At 38.2% G+C, this 13985-nt stretch overlaps 1 protein-coding gene across 2 annotated transcripts in view; it reads right to left on the reverse strand.

Moving 5' to 3' along the window:
• LOC116231792 (VPS10 domain-containing receptor SorCS1-like) overlaps positions 1–13985 on the reverse strand; it is a 277398-nt gene that overhangs the window by 35014 nt on the left and 228399 nt on the right. For both annotated transcript variants that reach the window (XM_090145485.1, XM_090145486.1), the window contains exons 17-18: positions 9010–9123; positions 7851–8022 (exon numbers count right to left, since the gene is read on the reverse strand). In XM_090145485.1, the coding sequence (XP_090001611.1) occupies positions 7851–8022; positions 9010–9123 (286 nt within the window). The remainder of the gene's footprint in view (positions 1–7850; positions 8023–9009; positions 9124–13985) is intronic.

The following is a 13985-nucleotide window of genomic DNA, read 5'->3' on the forward strand; positions in this document are numbered from 1 at the left end:
ACGTGACACAAGTTATATGAAAGAGGATGTGCGAAGTTACAAACAAGATAGAATCATAGAAACATAAAGGTAGGAAAAGGCCTCTAAGATCACCAAATCCAACCATTGACTCATCATCACTATGCCCACCAAAACGTGTCCCTCAGTGCCACATCTACCACTGTTCTGTGGTATTTTGACTTCAAGCTCTGTGTCAGAGCCAACATGCACCAAAAGGGATTTGCCTCCACAGACAAAGGTGAGCATACATCAGTTTCCTGAAGGACCCTTAAAAGCTCTTCCAGTTCCTCTATGCCCATCATTGCTGGAGTTTTAATTTTTTTTTCCCTTTTTTTTTTCTTTTTTCTTTTTTTAAACTGAAAAGAAATGACACATTCAAAAATTATTCAGCAAAGCCATACTGCTGGAACAAAAGCAGTCTGCATGATTAAAACCACACTGCCATAGTGACCCCGCTGGCTTTATCATATCTGAATATATTTGAGGTCAGGCAGTTGAGATATATTTCAGGACAAGGTATCTTCCTCTGCATGTCTGAAGTAGCAGAGAAGATGAAAAGTGTGATACCACATTAGAACAGCCCTGTTTCAGCAAGAGTCAAGTTTCTAACAAATTTTTCTTCTCATCTTCATTTTTCTCTATAGCCATGAAACCTATAGTGTCTACAGGTGCTGCCAGGGAAGGGAGCTATTTCCAACATATGCAGGATTTAGATTTCAAATTTTCTTCCAAATTCCTCCGGGAGAAAAGATGCTGACAGAGACATCTGAAAATCTAATTGGAGAAGAACTTGAGCTGCTGTTCCCACAGCCTCTTTCATTTGTCTTAGCTTTTTCTGTTTTGTTTTAAAGCCCTTTGAACTGGAAAAGCACTTTCTTTTCAGTAAGATCCAGACTATAACACTTCTCTGAAAATGCCACATTTTGAAAGGCTGACATTTAAAATTCTATCTTAGGAAAGGAGAGAAAAAAAGTCAGAAAAACAAAGAGACTGTGATTTTGTCTATTTTTTATATGTTTTATCTGTGCCAGGAAAGAGTATGGGCAGAATAAGACAGAAGACAAAGTAGGAAAGCCAAAATCAAAACATTTCCTTACAGCCTGCACCTGATCTACATCAACCCCAGCTCCAGAGAGCCATTTGCAAGTGGCTGATTTTCCAAGAGAGGATTTGTTTTGCAACATTTCTATGCATATACATACATCTTGCTAAAAATCTCTCCTTTTGCTTTTTTTCTGGCTTCTCCTCAGCATTTTGACAAGTCCAGCACTATGTGATAAGGGTTTCTGAAGCTTTTAGCCCAATTAAGGTAGACACAGAAGTTACTGCATTATTTCTGCAGTCACAGCAAAGCACTTGGAGGCACTCAGTGCCAAGCTGCCTTTGGGCAGCCTCTCTAGCCTTCACTGGAAGAGGTCTTTAATGCCAGTGCTCTTAGACACTGAGGAAAAACTTGACAAAATGGCTGCTTGTGGTCACATCTGTGCATTCAGTGCCTGTATTTTAATCACACTGTGCTAGGTAATCACAATTGTAATAGCTGAAAAAATTAAAGTACTTTTAGTGGATGGATTTTATTTATTTATTTATTTTTACCAAGTATTGGGTAAAATATAAAATATTTTGTTTGTGCAATATGCACAAGGTTGGATATATCTGAAGTCTGCACATTCGATAAAGCTTTCAGTTCAGCCAAAGACATGTGTGTATACTGAACTTCAAGCACATGAGTATCCCTTTTAGCCAGAGAAGAACACCTGGGAATTAAAAACAATTTTTCCCAAGGCCCCATCTTATGCCTTCTTCCCATTCACCATGAGATACTAAACTACAGATTGGAAATTTACTGTTTTCTACGGGATTTTCTCATTAAATGCTTACAGAATTTCTAATCGTAAACAAAACACTCTCCATTCCCCAAACCAAAATACACATTTTTCCCGTATCTTGCCAAAACAATAAAGCATTCATAAGACACAGATGTTTCCAGCAAACTCCATGAAGCTTCCTGCCTGGGGATATGCCAAGAAACTGTCTATATACTTCATAACAATATTGTTACATTTTGATTACTTTCATGGAGTCTTGGTATTTCAGTGTACCTGAGGTTAGGGCTCATTCAAACTCATCACAAACACTCTATCTGAATCTTGCCCAGGAGGTTCTAATCATGAATTTTCCTTATTAACTTACAGTCTTTGTATATAAATTAAAGTATTAAAACAATGAAACACAGTTCAAGGCTTTTAATTTTGTTTCCCATGTTTCAGATTTAATTTTTAAGTCTTCAATTATGCATCAAATTGTGCCTCCTTCCTTACAGATGTTGAAAATGAATTTAATTATCCTCTGCAAGAGACAGACACCACTGTTGAACTGTCTTCATGAATTAATGTTTTAGAACTCTGTTTTGTGCTTCCTTTAGAGCAACCTTTTATACACTGTGACATTTTCCTGTCACCATTAGAAAACATCCATCAAACATTTCCATTGCAACCAATTATCTGTATGTGGGATAATTTTTGACTTAATCTGTTTAAGGCATATACTTGATTTTAAAAAGATACTTACATTCAACTTGGTCAAATACAGAAAATCATATTTGCTTTTCAAATTCCAACTTATGAAGAGATGTTCTTTAATAGCAGAAACTGATTAAAAATGTGTCTTTTATAAGGTTCAGTACATGTACTTCTTTTTCTACACCAACACAGTTAATTGTACTAATTGAATGTTTTGTTACGACTGCCAGTTCTGCCAACACGACTCATCTGTGAACTTCTTCTACAGGACTAGATCTGTGCTCCACAGGAATCAGGATTACGCAACTGGAGGTACATTAAAAGACTGTAACACTGTGTCATCATGAAGGAAAGGTCAAATTTCATACATTTTCATGGAATTTTAGCAGTGGATTAAAAAAAATGCATGAAAGCCTTTGATTTCACCTAACAATCTTGTCATCATCAGTAACAGAGAAAATGCAATTATAATTCAGATGACAGTGGTATGGGAGAGGGGATGTACTGATTTTTGGCTGTGTGCTATTAAGAGGAATGTGTTGGTGTTAGAAAGATAAACAGCCATGATTCAGAATGTGTGTTTAAAGTTAGGATAAAGGTTTCAGATTTTCAGAATCTTTACTAACTAACTTGTGATATCAAAGAGGGAACACAGTAGGACACTGAAAAACTACAGCCTGTGCTTTCATGTACTACTAGCTTCACATTTTTAATTTTAAGCACAGCAACTACAAAACAATCCTAATGCTAAGCTTACCTCCAGAGACTTCATCTGAGTTGAATTCTGAATTACAGCAGGCCACAGTGCTGTGGAGTGAAATGTTCATTGCACTGTCCCTTTGTCAGCAGGATCCCCTGAGCTCATTAAATGCACCCAGACACAATGTTCCTTGGGCAACCACTTATTGAAAGTCATTACAGAAACCACAGTGGTCCACATGAAATCTGGGGCTTTATTTTTATATTCACCTAGCACGGGAGATTTCTTTGGCCTTATAAGCATTCAGCATAAATATGAATAGCATGGAAGACATGAGGGAGTAAGCGAAGTTCTATTTTCAAATGAAGGAACAAGCAGAAAGGTTAAGTTTCTTACTCAAGGTCACACAGAAATAGCTCAGAGAGCAGTTCAGGAATGAGTTCAGATTGCCTGAATTCCAGTCCATGGCTAAAACTGTAAGAACTAAAGAGTTTTCCCCACATATTAACCTAATCAAAACATCATATAGCAGAAGAAAGTAGTCAAAAGCAAACCAAAATCTACTCCCAGTGGAGTGACTCTGGCAAATGAGAATTGAAGCAGATCTGGAATGTCAAAGACTTTTGGCTGTCAATGTATCAAGATAAAAAATAAATTAGAGTAGGCAGTTTCTCCATGAATTATCTGTAATGAAACAGCCAAAGCCCTGAACCAGTCTGCCCTGAATGTCTTTACCAACCTTTTCTTCAGCAAAGACATATGAGCAATCAGATAAAACAAGTTTGAAAGCCATTGTGCTGAACAGAGTTGTTCTGGAAGCTGCTGCTTTCAGTGTCTCTGCTGAAACAGTGCAGCAAGAAACACAAATGTCTGATGTTCATACCAATAAGTGAAATGTAGAAATAACAACTAGGTTTGTGACAGCAAAGAGATCTTCATGACCATGTGATGGGGAAGACATGCAGAAATAACACTTGCTTAACTAAATTCCTCTGTTTTGTACAGCAGAGCAGGAAAATATGTCAGAGATGTTGGATTTAAGAATTTGACTGGAAAAGAATGTCTTTGTAGCATTTTGAGTGGATTTTTAAAAATTTTATTATTATTTTTCCTGTGGAAAAGTAAAGCAAGGATTCAGTTTATGTAGGATGAAAAGCAACTGTAGATGAGTGCTATGGGTGAGAGGCACCAGCCTGATCTTGATCTGTGTACAGAGCGTACAGAGGCCAGAGCAGGACAACCTTTAAAGTGACAGTATTTTGAGGCAATGGGAAAATGCTTTTAGAGCACAGCGGTTTTCTCCCATTTTGCCAGTTAGTGACATAGACTCTGTCACTCTTCTGCTTTACTCAATGGAAATTTAAGAACAAAATTACCAGCTTAACTATGGTGCTCTGCTTATTAAATACTTCCACAATGCTTGTACAATGAGATACATGCTAATTATAAAAGGAAGCACTGATGCTTTCTGACTGCTGCCATACAGTAAGATTTTCACAATGATTGTATTCAGCCTAATATGTGAACTAACCTGGAGAAATCTTCACACTCTGTCATGATTAGAATGACAGTCCACAGGCCCAGCCTTGAGCATCACTGCAGACATAAGGGTATTCTACAAGAAACCCCTGTGCTGTGAATCCTGCTTGATTCCCACAGCTTAGTGAAAACATCCGTTTTCACTGCCACAATTTTCCTCCTCTCTCAGATATCTCTTTCTACTTCCTAAATGTAGTGATTTTTCAGGGCCTCCAGTGAGACTGCATCTAAAGTTTGAATCTCTTTTCAGACCCAGGTGGGATCTAGAAAGAATATAATACTTCATATCTCAAGCTGTGGTTCACCAACTTCTTATCTTTTACTTGTTTGTCACAGAATCATGGAATGCTTTGGGTTGGAAGGGACCCTAAACACCATCCAATTTCAACACCTTCCCATGGACAGGGAAACTTCTCACTAGACCAGGTTGGTCAAAGCCCCATCCAGCCTGGCCTTGAAAACTTCCAGGGGTGGTGCATCCACAGCTTCTCCATGCCAGGGCCTCACCAGTCTCATAGTAAAGAATTCCTTCCTCATCTCTAATCTAAATCTCTCCTCTTTCAATTTAAAACTGTTAAGCGGAACATAAGCTTGAACAAAGAGAGTTGGGAAGCTGTGCTTTTTTGTCAGATCTGAAGGCTTCAAACAAACCACCTCAGAAGGATACAGGAGATGCTAAGATGAAAAGGGTCCATAACATAAGCAAAGGTTTACATTTGTTTGTTTTATATCCTGAAAAATGTTGATTGTAACAAAAGACAAAGAGTCCCTACCAGCATCAAGCACTAAAAATATTGTCCATCACTCCAGGGGGTTGAACAGGACAATTTCTCCATATGACCTTGAGAATGACACATATGCACACACAGGAATATCTAGCCTTTTTCAGCATACCTGATGCCTTCTCTTCAGCAACAGTGGGTGACACAGATTGGCTGGATGGTAAACATCGTAGATTATACTGTACTGTACACTGTTACAATGCACAACTCAACAGAAAATGGCAACTTGTGTCTTGTTTGTAAAGGAAGGAAACTTTCACAGAGGTTGGACTAAACAAAGTCCACACTAATCAAGCTAAGCAAACTCCAGTGACCCCTTCCAGCTTCAGCAGTTCTGCAACTATGTTAATTTGATACTTGCTCTATGGCAGGATGGTTGTTCTTTTACTGACTCGTTTAACTTTCCTGGTGAGCGGTGTGATTTTTTTTACTGAAATAGTTTATTTGAGAAATAATTTAGTGTATATAAAAATATGTTCCTATGACTATAATTTATTCTCTCATATCATATAAGCACACAACTGAGCAAACTTTCATCTTTGTTGAATATTGCTTTTGTTGTAACATCAGCCCAAATGCATTGTCAGATTAGGTCAAATTCACCTCCAAAATTCTGCAAATTCTTTACATTGATAGAAGGAGCAGAAGGTCAGGATTCATCTGGCAGGGAAGTAATCACCAAGGCTGCAGGCTGATCAATACTGTTTCAGTGCTAAGAGCAATTCCTAAACTTCTCCTTATGAAATATCCCCCAAAACAGGTCCCATTTAGATTTCCACTGCAGCTGACTCACTTATCAAAATATGTTTTACATACTTCGTGATGCACAGCATGCATCCAAATTCTGATGAAAACTGAAACAGTATTATCAGAAAAGATCGTGACCAACTGAAAACACAGTACAATCCACAACAGACTTGTGTATAACAGAGTGTCAAGGACACTCTTACAAGACATGTGAGTTCAAACACTCAAAGCAGGAAATCTGTTCTGAGTTTCCCACCGCGTGAGTTACTGCATCTCCCCCTATTGGTATAATTCCTTGACAGATTTGTGATTGATGTCTTAGGTTTCCCATCTCTTTCTCTCAATCTGTTGTAAGACTTTTCTGAGAATAGAAAGGCAGCAATAAACATTTCTGGGAGGAGAATATAAAAAACATCTTTCTTGGTTGCTTATATGCTTTTTGAAATAAAGTCTGAAAGCTCTGAATCTCATTTTGTACATCTTTTCTTCATCTTTAAACATAGAAATCAATAATGTATCCTGGTCAAATTATATGTTCAAACTGCTATGATGGCATCTGCAGTAGCTATGTTGTATGACTTTAACTACTAAAATAAGACCACCTTTTGGAGAAAACGAACATTCCAGTTGTAGAACTGCTTAAGGTTAGACAGAATTTATTACGTTATTGTCTCTGCAGATCAGGACACTTGTTTGCTGAGAAAATATCAATAATAGAATGCAAAAACCCTCACATATCCCTACAAAACTCAGCACCAGAGGTCATCCTCATTTCTCTGTCCTCGCTGCTGATGACATTTACTATGGTGAGGGGTCAGAAGTAATTTCCATGAATACTCTAAAGTTCTAAAGGATATACGCTATCCCCCAGTGCAAAACCATAGTTGTTTTAGGATTTATTGTCCAGTTGCACATGACAAAGGGTAGAAGTTTATAGAAATCAAACTGGATTAGGGAAAAAGATATAATAATTATTTTGTGGAAGTTATCATTTGGGAGCCTACAATTAATCATAGATAAGGAAGTGGTAAGCAGAGAAAACAGGTGGAAAAAAACCTTTTCTAAAGGCTCATAAATTGAGAGAGGAGTACTGTGGCATACGAAATTATGTTAGAGATATAACAGGAACACAGATTCCAGTCAGAGACTGAGTCAGCTTCACATCTGCAATCAATTTCAGACTCAGTGCTGATGACATCTTGAGATTTTACCCCCAAGCACCTAAACAGTATGCAGAGAATCATAAAATCCTTTTTTAAGGGATCCTTAAAAGTCATCTACTTCAACTTCTCTGCAATGAACAGGGACACCTACAGCTAGATGTTCTCAGAGCCTGGTCCAGTCTGACCTTGAACGTCTCCAAGGGTGGAGATACCAACTCTTTGGCCAACCTGCTCCAGTACCTCACCAACCTTATTGTAATTTTTTTTTTTTCCTTATATCTAGTATCTTCATCAGATACATAAGGAAGCTGTTTTTATCCTATACTCTATTCACCTTTCCACCACTTTAAAACTTCGGTTGGCATGACTCAGACTGAAATACATCCGTAGAGCCTACCTCTTCCAGTTGCACCAGAAAAGTGACATTGTGTCCTTGCTCAGCTGTCAGTTTGCCATCAGAGGTTATAATGCGAAGTCCCTGGGGAGCTTTGCCAGGACACTGCTGTGGTTTTGCTGTGTACTGCTCTCTCACACCATCCGTGCAGTTATTAGAAACAACTTTTCGGTACCTGCAAAGATAATGAGAGAAATTGTACAAGATGCTGACAGGGAGCACAACAGGGTTAATTGGGAACAGGGATACATTTCTGAGGTTTCTTTAGATTGGAGATTGGAAGAAAGCAGATTCTCAAATATGTTTTACGATTTTCCTCAGCCAAGTATTCCTCACATACCTAATGTAAGCAGTTAATAATGTTGTTAGTGACATGTAATATTTAGCACAGCTGTATACCACATACTACATACACTGCATAAAACATAGAATTCTATGACAATGTAGGTTATAAGTTAGATAATTATAAAGTTATAAATAATATTGTATATTTGTATAATTGTATTATATTATTACACTTTTAGGCAGTTAGACAGATTTTCTCATGTCTCAAAACCATTCCTTTGTCATCAGCAGTGAGATAACTGTAAAGATGTAAGCCTCCAGAACTTACAGTAATGATATAGTGGAAGAAGACAAATTATGCCTATCTTTGAATGTACAGAATTCCAAAACATCTTAGGTTCTTTTGTTTTAATCACTTGCATGAGAAATGCAGTTTGAGGTCAGTCTTTTTATACAAAATGCATCTTTTATTGATGTTCAAGAGAGCCGAAGAGCAATCAGCATTTGGACTAACTGCCCATAAATTACTTCTTTGTACATATATATCAGTTTCATCTCTTTCCTCTAATTTATTTCCCACCCTTTCTGGCTCATGTGATCCCAAATGATTTTAATAGGATTGCTTTCAGAGATTTAGTGGTCTGGCCTTTGCCTTACATTTTCCACTCGAGTTTCTTTAAGACATCATTTTTCATAGAAAGGTCTGGACCATATGTGATGGTGATCTGGAGGGCATTACTGTGCACCCCAGCAAATTCAAAAGTCCCAAGGACTTCACCCAGCTTCAAGTCACCAATGGTAAATGCTATCATCATTGGGTTGAAGTTCACTGTGAAGCGGCTGCTCTGGCTAAAATACTGTCTAGTGCACCACTTACCCAGTGCTGTTGAGATAACTCTGTCCAAGGCTGCAGTCTTTTGACAAGGAAGATGGATTATACCAAAATGCTGGTAAGCACTGCCCATTGCTGTGACGCTCATATCCATAATCACTGTTTGAACATTAGAAGAGAGTTACACACAAACATTTAAAAAAGAAAAAAGAAGAATTAACATAGGTATTAGCTCACACTGTCTACTACTGATACAAGTTGTGATTTTCCTCAGTATGTTTACTAGAGTTTCTGATTTTTTTACTGATGGAATAACGGATTTTTCATCTTACTTTAGCTTTTGTTATGCATAAAGTTACCTTGCATACCTCCCAGCACAAATGAGTAGAACTAGATCATTAAGATTCTTCCAGGCAGTTCATGAGCTACTGCTTTATCTGTTCTCCCTAGGCAGTCCAACAGTGTTTCTCTAGCTCATCTCTAAACCAAAATATGATAAAGGCCAGAGATCTTCACCTATTTCAACCACTGCTGTCACAGTTATCTCTTAGAAAACTGAAGTGCTGAACAGTTTGATATATTTGAAAATCATGTCACACAAGCTGTAGAGGAAAACCTACAGCTCCAAGGGAGCAGAGTAAAGGTATTAACAGAGGGTATTTGGTAATGGCTGTAATTTTCATTTCTATTTTGGTTAGCAAGTGGAAATGTTGAAAAAAAAAAAAAAAAAGTTTTAGACACAATAAATCAAGATGGAATCTTTTGCTCCAATTTGGGCTTAGCTATGACTAGGTTTGCTTCAGTTCCACAAAAAATAAACAACATTTTCAACTGTTTTTTGCTTTCAGATAAACACATAATAAATAATGTTCAATTATAAAACCTCTTTAACCAGTATTCTGTTTGCATGGTTTGGTTTTCTAGTCATTGAGTACTGCGGACTGTTTGGACAGAAAATCACTCTTATTCCTTTTACTGAGCTTTCTCCATACAGTATTACTGAGAAGCTAATGGGTCACCATTTCTAAGCATTGCCATCCAGAGGTTCACAGACACCATTCCAAAATTCCAGCTGCTATATGACCTTTAATCTTAGAATGGTACTTCTTAACTTTAGTAACTTTGTATCAAGTAGCCAAATGTTGAAACAAAAGAGGATTAGAATATTCTCAGATTATGTGATTAAAGGCTCACATCTGTATACATAAAGAAGAACGAAGAAAAACAGGAGACAAAAATCCTCAATAATATGGATGCAGCCAGTGGAATCCCTGACCTGGCTCCTCTAAGAACTGATCAAAAGACAACCATCAGCCCAAGGCGGTGCGGAGGCTCACCAGATAGACAACTGGAGAGGTGCTACTAACATTGCTTTGCAGACTGAGCAGGGTTACTGCACACAGAGGAATGGGATTCATTATGCCATGCCAAGGAATAGCATTTGTGGACTGTACAAAAGGGAAGAAAAAAATTGTACAAAATAAGGAGAAAAAAAGAACAGGCTGTGTGTAAGCAGATTTTTTTTTTTTTTTTTTTTTTTTTTTTTTGCCATACCCTTTGACTGTAGCATGCCCTGCCTTCTCCACTTCTAACTATTTTCCTTTCTGTTCTGTGAGCACATGTGTGTGTTAACATCTAAGTGTTAACAACGAGAGTTAGATCATGGCTCACAGGGAACTGAATCTATAGAATATCCTGAGTTGGAAGGGACTCACAAAGATGAAGTCCAACTCCTGGCTCCACATAGGACCACCATACTACTGAGAGCATGGATCAAACAATCCCTGAGCTCCAGCAGCTTGGGCCATGCCCACTGTACTCTGGTGCAGAACCTTTCCCTAACGCCCGCCTTACCCTTCCCTGACACAGCTCCATGCTGTTTCCTGGGGCACTATCACTGTGATCACAGAGCAGAGCTGAGTGCTGCCCCTCCGCTCACTGAGAGGAACTGTGGGCTGCCAGGAGGCCTCCCCTCAACCTCCTCTGCTCCGAGCTGAACAAACCCAAGGATCTCAACCACTCATAAGGTGGACATTGACAGGGCTTTTATCACAATTTTTTACCCATGCTTGTAACTTTTCAAGAAAATAAATGTTTTGATGTAATCTAAAAAGAGCAATTTTAAAGATGACATTAACAACAACAACAAAACAACTAATGCTACACATCATGTGGAAAAACTAAACACAGTGGACTGCACAACTGCTCCATAAGAACATTTTGGCAGCTGTGCTGCTTGGGATAGCTACAACAAGTAATTGAGAACATGCTCTAGGAAACAGCAATGAACTAGATGACCTAAATGGGTCTTTTCCTCAGTTTTTGTGATTGAATTTTCATGAATCTATTTACTCAGATGCTAGTGATTGAATGTTGCTTAATTGCTTTGGAAGCATTAGACAGCCTATTCTCCCATTGCCATGCGCTCCTCTAATCATCCTTGTTGGATTAAAAACACTATGGCTGTAGAAACACTTTATAATGAAGAATAACACCACTCTGATTTGCTTACAGAAAACAAATATTTGCACACAAGTGCGACTCCTGGATTTTTGTAATTCATTCGTCAACACTTTGCAGCACTGTATTCCTAAATTATCTTGTGTCACTCTAATTAAAAGGCTATAACACTCTACACACACATTGTTATGTAATCAGGTGAAAAGGAAACAGCAGTGAGATCTGCTGCAGAGGGGATCAGTATCTGTAGTCCAACTTAATGCAGCAGTATCCATCTGTGATTTCTTACTATACACATCTATACTCATGCTATAATTTTGTTTCCTGTTAGAACTCACAAATCTGGGCAACAGAAGCTTGACTTCACTAGGTTTGACTACACATGGATTTCTCAAACTCAAGAGAATGAAATAATAGGATTTTCCACAGCAAAAATAGTTCTAAGCACAGAAGTTTCACAGTGTCATTTTCAGGCTTGCAAATCGTCTGGCTCATTAAGGCCCTACAGAAATATAATCCCAGAAAATGACATGAATTGCTGTTCCGTATCTCTCTACAGATGCACCAGCCCCCCGTTCACCTCCACAGTCTTGGAATTTAATGAATTCCTTGGCTACAGGCTGGTGCACGCAGAACACTGATGCTGACAACAAATTGCTGCCTACAATTTGGCACAACAGGCTTTGCAGCAATCAACAAGCATTAGCATCAGTTGGATTGCCATAGCAAGAGCAAGCATAGCAAAATCTGGAAACAGGAAAGGCATCAGCTCCAGCCTGCAATCAACTAGCCAAGTCACTGCCAGGTACCTGGGAATTGGAATTTGCATATATTGATGGCATTTTCTGCCTGTTTGAAAAGAACTCAGGTGAAATAGATAATGTACTTATCAAAATAAGAGCAGAACGTTTAACAGCAGGGCTTGTTTTATCAGCATGAAGCAGCCTACTATCTGTCTCTCACTGACAATGGTTTAAAATATGGACTGCTTTTACTGGTTTAAACAGGAATTGTATTTGCGTATTCAATTATTTCTTCTATTTACAAGTCTTCCTTTGCAATTAAAGATAGATTGAATCCAGAAATTCTATAACCCTGCTCCAAGCTCATGGTAAATTCCCTGATTTTGTGTTTGTGTACAAGTAACAATCAAAGAAAAGAAATCCCTTTTGAAAGTCTTTTGCTTGAAAACACACGTGACAAACATATTGTAATGGAAGAACTGTAGATCTACATGATATTATTGAAATCCCACTGTTTTAAGATAAGAAATTATCAGGTAAGTCAGAAAAGTTATTGCCACGTTCGTACTTTCTGAGACTGCAGAGATGACTTATAACATGAGCACAGGATTTCCTTAATTTTAACAGCTTCACCTTAAGGTCAACCATGCCAGAAACAGAAAAGATTACCCATAGTTCTACACTCTCTGCTCTTCAAACTTTCCAGACCTTAAATAGGGTGGAATCAAGGTACCTATGATTAAAGTCACCTTTGATCTGTAGTTTCCAAAAGGTCCTGTAGAAATAATTAACTGTGGCCACAGATGCAGTAATGTCTTACTATCATTTTATTAACTTAATATTTTCTAGTACTAAACTACAGTATAAGAACAGATTTCTGTTTAAGGGAGTTCTACTTGCTTCACAGTATTCAGGACTCGAGCTGGAATTTGTCTAAGACAAGGATGGATTCAGCAACACTTCAGCAATGATGGATCTAGGAAGGCATATGATTATAACTGCACCAATGTTCAGAAGTACAGGTCATTCATGTTTATCTTAACAGAATATAAAACCCCCAAGTGTCATCCAGTAAATCTGTGCCTTGTAGATATCTAGGCCCCTACAGATGCAGAGATACATCTCAGACTTGAATCTGTATTTTTGATGACCATTCAAAATGAACTAAAATGAATTCAAAATCACTATTTGTCAGCTAATTATGCCCTCTTGAACGTTAAAACAAATTTAATTAACTTTAGGATGCAAATATATGTTCATTTCAGAACTGACACTTGCACGACTGCATGAACCAATGAGTGCTAAAACATGAAGCCATCACAGTCTGATCACATTCAGCATCTGCCTTCTGCCTCAATGCAGTTTGTCAAGACAGTTTCTCATGGCAGAGGACTGTGGTGTTTTAGCATAAGAATTAAACCTAGCAGGCAGGTCTGTAATTTAAATGCTATCCGATAAAAAAGAAAGCCAGACAGATCCTCACCGATATCATCAGTGAGATAAATATGCCTGACTCTCAATTGCACTAAGGCTCCTTTGCACCATTTTAGCTATCTGAAATCACTAGCACCAGCATAAACAGGCTGCTGCTCCCCATGAAGGCATGAGATATAGGAACACGGATAGGAGAAGTGCTCAGTATTAACGGCAATGGGTGCAGAGGGACGACTGGCAGAGCAACACTTCACTCAAAGTTTCTATTAAAGGACTTGGGAGACAGGTAGCTGAAGAATGAGCACCACTGAAGATTTCCGTCCGTGTCTGGAAGGTGTTTCTACCAAAGAGATATTGCCGTAATAACATCCAAACAGCAGGAAG

The sequence above is a fragment of the Phasianus colchicus genome, chromosome 8, assembly GCF_987193195.1.
Source record: "Phasianus colchicus chromosome 8, bPhaCol1.hap1.1, whole genome shotgun sequence".
NCBI lineage: Eukaryota > Metazoa > Chordata > Aves > Galliformes > Phasianidae > Phasianus > Phasianus colchicus.